The sequence below is a fragment of the Micropterus dolomieu genome, linkage group LG02 (genome assembly GCF_021292245.1).
Source record: "Micropterus dolomieu isolate WLL.071019.BEF.003 ecotype Adirondacks linkage group LG02, ASM2129224v1, whole genome shotgun sequence".
NCBI lineage: Eukaryota > Metazoa > Chordata > Actinopteri > Centrarchiformes > Centrarchidae > Micropterus > Micropterus dolomieu.
The window spans coordinates 13,910,755-13,916,746 of record NC_060151.1 but is presented as its reverse complement, the minus strand read 5'-3'; the positions used below and the strand labels follow the sequence as shown (position 1 = coordinate 13,916,746).

The 5,992-nt window shown below is 38.8% G+C and overlaps 1 pseudogene and 1 gene segment (V, D, J or C); both read right to left on the bottom strand.

The window, feature by feature from the left end:
• Window positions 1-5,992, bottom strand: part of LOC123987333 — a 174,201-nt pseudogene that overhangs the window by 131,344 nt on the left and 36,865 nt on the right.
• On the bottom strand, window positions 1,494-1,951 carry LOC123987233. The segment is given in 2 exon segments: window positions 1,494-1,818; window positions 1,903-1,951. Coding segments are annotated over 2 exon segments (360 nt in total).

Genomic DNA, 5,992 nt, shown 5'->3' with positions numbered 1-5,992 from the left:
GCCTGGTCTGATGAGTCTCGATTTCTGTTGAGACATTCAGATGGTAGAGTCAGAATTTGGCGTAAACAGAATGAGAACATGGATCCATCATGCCTTGTTACCACTGTGCAGGCTGGTGGTGGTGGTGTAATGGTGTGGGGGATGTTTTCTTGGCACACTTTAGGCCCCTTAGTGCCAATTGGGCATCGTTTAAATGCCACGGCCTACCTGAGCATTGTCTCTGACCATGTCCATCCCTTTATGGCCACCATGTACCCATCCTCTGATGGCTACTTCCAGCAGGATAATGCACCATGTCACAAAGCTCGAATCATTTCAAATTGGTTTCTTGAACATGTGAGTTCACTGTACTAAAATGGTCCCCACAGTCACCAGATCTCAACCCAATAGAGCATCTTTGGGATGTGGTGGAACGGGAGCTTTGTGCCCTGGATGTGCATCCCACAAATCTCCATCAACTGCAAGATGCTATCCTATCAATATGGACCAACATTTCTAAAGAATGCTTCCAGCACCTTGTTGAATCAATGCCACGTAGAATTAAGGCAGTTCTGAAGGCGAAAGGGGGTCAAACACAGTATTAGTATGGTGTTCCTAATAATCCTTTAGGTGAGTGTAAATACTAACAGCCCAAAGATGAGTGTGGGTTTGTTGTTTTAGTCAACAAAAACAATGAAAAAACTTGCTTTAAAATGAACATTTTATAAAATCTAAAGTCATTATCATTAACGTTATTTTTACCGTACTGTATCAGCAGGGGATTGTACTATTTAACTTAACTAATATTAGTGAGGTGGATCAATGAATGCAGGATAGTGTGATACTGTGTGTGTGTGTGGGTGGGTGTGCCCTAGTAGAAGTAGCAGTTCCTGGATGCTTGCTCAGGTAATTAAGCTGATACAGTACATGGCCTACATTTGACAATGCTTTTGGAAAATAAGTGTGTTTGAGAAGATCACTCACAATCACAAGAAGAAACAGCAGCTCCTTCAGTCTTCCAGCTGTTTATCTTGAAATCTATTTGAGATGGTGAACTACAACTAAATGAACACATCAAGCTGCAGTCTAAAGAATATAAAACTCTAGTTCAGTCCAGGGTTCAAGTGTCAGTCAGATAAGATCAATGAGATCACCAGACATAAGAGGAGAGAGACACTTGACACTGACTGCCCTCTAGTGTTTTAATAAAAAGGAACATTATTTTCCACTCCCATATTGTGACAGACTTAAGAAGCCAAATAATTTATACATTAATGTGGCTGAAATGATTTCAACAGATTGTTTAGCTGTTATTGGCTGTTTTCTGATGACATGATCATAACAGTAACATTTGTATTTATTTGTTTGTTGTTGTTGGTTAATTGATGATCTTTCCCAGGGTTAGTTTTCATGATTTCATTAATAACAACAAACAAAGTTTAAATAAAAACAAAAGTCTTCTCAGGATATATCAGCACAGTAAAGATGAGTCCTGTAGGTTTTTGTACAGCTGCTCAACCAACTCCAGTCACTGTGAGTCTCGAGCACAATAATAAACAGCAGAATCTTCAGTCTTCAGACTGTTCATCTGCAGATACAGCTGCTCTTTGCTGTTGTCTCTGGAGACGGTAAACCGGCCTTGGACTGACTGAGAGTAGAATTTGCCGCTGCCACCACCTTCAGTAGCAATCCACTCCAGTCCTTTTCCAGGAGCCTGTCTGATCCAGGCCATCCAGTAGCTGCTGAATGACAATCCAGAGGTTGTACAGGTCAATCTGTGAGATTCTCCAGGCCTCTTAACCGCTGGTTCAGATTCTGTCAGAGTCTGACCATCAACACCTGTCAAGACAAACAAGAACATAGTCACTTGTTGTAAGTTGGCACATTTATTAGGACTTTATTAAGACCTGTGAATATCTTCACCTGCCCAGCAGACAGTTAAAAGCAGCAGTCCTGTCCTATAGTCCATCATGTTAAACTGTGTGTCCACTGTTCTCTGTCATCCTCTCTGCAGTCAGATAAGTAGAGGTGGAAGACAAGAGTTTTGCATTGACTCCTCCTCACAGGGAGGAGAGAAATAGAATAGGCCATCATATCTCCTTAATACACCATATGTTTGATTCTGACAAACGAACTTTTAAACTAATAACTAAAACTTTTCTGAACATCATTATGTTATTGGCTGAAGACTACTTATCCAGTCACTAATGCAATTATAATTTAGATAGTATTTTTTAATATTGATGTGTTTTTTAAAATAATGTAAAGGAAGAAAAGTGACTATAGATAGATCACAAGCTTTTAATACTACAGTAACACACAGATGCTTACATGGCCCGAGCACAGCCACCTCCGGGCTCCGCAGACTGCAACATTAGGTACGTTCGAGATGACTGCGGCTGACTTTCGCCGACTTGATAGTCTATCGTGAGCTGCAGGCGACTGCAGGGGCGGGGTATAGAAACAGCCAAGTCGGAAACATTCTAACTGTGTGAGCAGGTGGTTCCAACTTTGTGCAGCCAGAGAAAAGCAACTGCCTGCTTAAAACACACCTCTTCACTGAGGCCTATGGGCTTTAATCTCCCCTGGCCTTTTCCATCAGCGCTGCATATCACCACTTCAAACACACCTATCTTCCTGCTTATGCAATACAATTAAGCACTGAAACGTTATAAGACACAAGGTCACAGCATCCATGGTTCTAATTACGCGGGGAATTTGGGGTGGTTAAGGCTCGGACCCCCCCAAAAGTGGCAAAAACAACATTTCAGGGTGTCATTCTTACCTGTAATTGTAAATATTACAATATATTACTCATTTTCATGACTTATATTTAAGAATCTTGAAATATGATTTCATGTTAGCTAGCTTAGAGCCCACCCTATCATTTCATTATCACTATGTAATTTAAAATTTTATGTAATTGTCAGCTAACACTGGTGCTTAGGCATGAGCAGTGAAATTGGGGATTATTGTAGATGCACATTTTTACATCAATATAGAGTTTATTATTTTTATATTATTAAGTATTTTGTTAGTCCTGTAGCATTAAACATGGCATTTGTTTTAACTCTGGAATTCCCAAAAATTCCCAATTCCCCAACAACAGTGTCTGACTACTGCTTTATTGGAAGCAGATTACATCATTCACAGTCAACATGAGCAAGAGGAAAGGAGATATTTGCAAAAAAGAATAGGTGGGAAGAGTCTCATAAGACAATGAGATGTTGAAGCTAGTTGATTGGCACAGGTGTTTAGTACAGGCCAGGGATATTATATTTTTACTGAAAGTAATAGATTCTGTTGGGCCCCAGCTGTTGGGATCTATGTTAACTTTTAAGGACACCGAGACCATTTTACACGCCTTCATCTCATCACGCCTGGATTATTGCAACAGCCTTTTCACCTGTTTAACCCAAAAATCTATTGATCGACTCCAGACTGTCCAGAACTCAGCTGCCAGGCTTTTAACCAGAACAAAGAAATATGACCACATTACTCCTATTTTAGCTTCATTACACTGGCTCCCAGTATGTTTTAGAATTGACTTTAAAATTCTATTGATCACTTTTAAAGCTCTTCATGGCCTCTCGTTATATTTCTGAACTTTTAGTCCCATACACACCAGCACGTACCTTGAGATCCTCGGGCAGAGGTCTGTTGTCTGTTCTGAGTCTCGACTGAAAACTAAAGGGGACAGAGCGTTTGCTGTCAGGGCCCCGAGGCTCTGGAACAGCCTGCCCGAAGAAATCAGGTCGAATCAGAAGTCCCTTCTTAAAACATACTTTTATAGGAGAGCTTTTCCCGATCTTATTTGACTTTATTTTATCCCTTTTATTTTATTGTATTTTACTAATTTTATATTAATTTTTCATGCTCTTAACTTGTTTTTTTGTATTATTCTTTACACTTGTTAAAACACTTTGTAACTTGTTTTTGAAAAGTGCTCTACAAATAAGGATTATTATTATTATTATTATTATCAAGCCTGATTTACTCATATTCACTCTCAGCAGGATGCTTCTCTCATCTGCTGTGGATAGTGACAGTGGCTGGTCCTCTGGAGGTGGAGTAGACTTTGCAGCTGACTCTTTGTTGAGGCGATCAAAGTCAGCATAAGAGGTGTTCATTTCATCTGGTAATTTGGCCGCACACACGGTGGAGGCAACCCTGCTTTTATGAGGTTTTTGATCGCCTGGCACTTATCTTTGCTGTTATTGGTGCTGAGTCTCAGAGTGTTGTTTGCTTCTTTATCACCAGACCGAAAGCTTTTTTGGCTTTGTAAAGAGCCTTCACTTCTCCATTCACCCAGGCTTTCTGGTTGGGGAATGATTTTACCGTCTTTGTGATCACCACATCATCAACACATTTGCTGATGATGTAAATCCTGGAGGTGGAGAAAAAACAAATGAAAAAACAAAAATGTTGCGAAAATGAAGGGAGCTACAAATCACTGCGTCTACAACCTCCCAGCCCTCATTAACACTGCCATCACATGCAAAGCACCCACATGACCCCAGCCACCCACTAAATTCATGTTTCATGCAACATCTTTTCTAGACATTTGTCTGCAATGATAAAAAATAATTATTTGATTACTCAAATATTATACTTTCTTCAAAGATGAAAACCTTTCTATATAAATTATTTATCTCCATTTTAAGTTGAACTTAAATATGCTGCTCATTCCACTTCTCCTCCATTTTATAGATCCCTGCTGTCTTCTCTCAGAAATGGTTTTAATGAGACTATAGTTTGTGATGGAAAGAGTGAGATTTACTTAGTTGGTTTGTATTTTAGAGCAAGATTAATCTTTTTTATCATTATTCATGAACTTGTGAAACAGAACTATACATTTTAATTACTTGACCTGAGGACAATAATCCTGTGAGACAGTACAGGGTCTATTCAGCACCGTGCAGATGAGTAATCCCAGAAAATGTTTCTTACTGCATGATTAGTTGTTCATCCATCTTTAATCACAGTCTCACAAGCACAACAAGACACAGCAGCTCCTTCAAGCTTCCTGCTGTTCATCTCAAGATCTATTTCCTGTCTGCTGAGATGAACTGACACTGACAGATAGATCTTCACTCACTGCTGATGGTAAACACCTTACAGTCAAACTTTACAATGTGCTGAATCAAGTTAACGCATGACTTTTGTTTAGAGTAGAAAAGTATCAACTATCACAGTATCCAGTGTACATGAGCAGCAGGAGTGTTAAGTTTTAGTTCAGTCCAGGGTTCAAGTGTCAGTCAGTTAAGATCAATGAGAACACCAGATCTGAGTGTCTCCTTTTAGAAACAGAGGAGAGAGAAACTTGACACTGACTGCCCTCGTGTGATTTTATGTCAGAAACTGCAACATTATTTTTCACACTTATTTTATGACTTGTTTTAGATTCCTCATGATTTACAGACATTCTTGTGTCTTAGTTAGTAGAAATGCATAGTATAAGCAAGAGTTTAATTTCAACAACCAGATTGTTGTGCTGCCCTTTTATGAACAACTGATCTTTGGACTTTGTACAATGCATAATTAAAAAAAAAAAATTAAAAATTGGTAATGTAAACTATGGTATGTTGTTGCTCTGTCTTTGGACCTTTTATGAACAGTGATCTTTATTGTGTTTAATGTTGGTTAATCAAATTTCTCAAAAACAGATTTTACTAATCTGTATGATGAATTAGTTAAAAATAGCTCACAACAGGCCATGATATACACTTATTATATCACAGTTAAGGGGTGCAGTTTGCCACGACGCGAAGCGGAGATAATAATGATCATAAAAGATATGCAATGTAAATACAGAATATCAATATCAATATAAGAATAAACATTAACTATGTATTGTGAATATGATGACAAATGCTTCATGCTTGGGGGTCTAACACTGTGAAACATAAGTACTGTAGGTTTTTGTAAAGCTGCTCAACCAACTCCAGTCACTGTGACTCTCGAGCACAATAATAAACCGCAGAATCTTCAGTCTTCAGGCTGTTCATCTGCA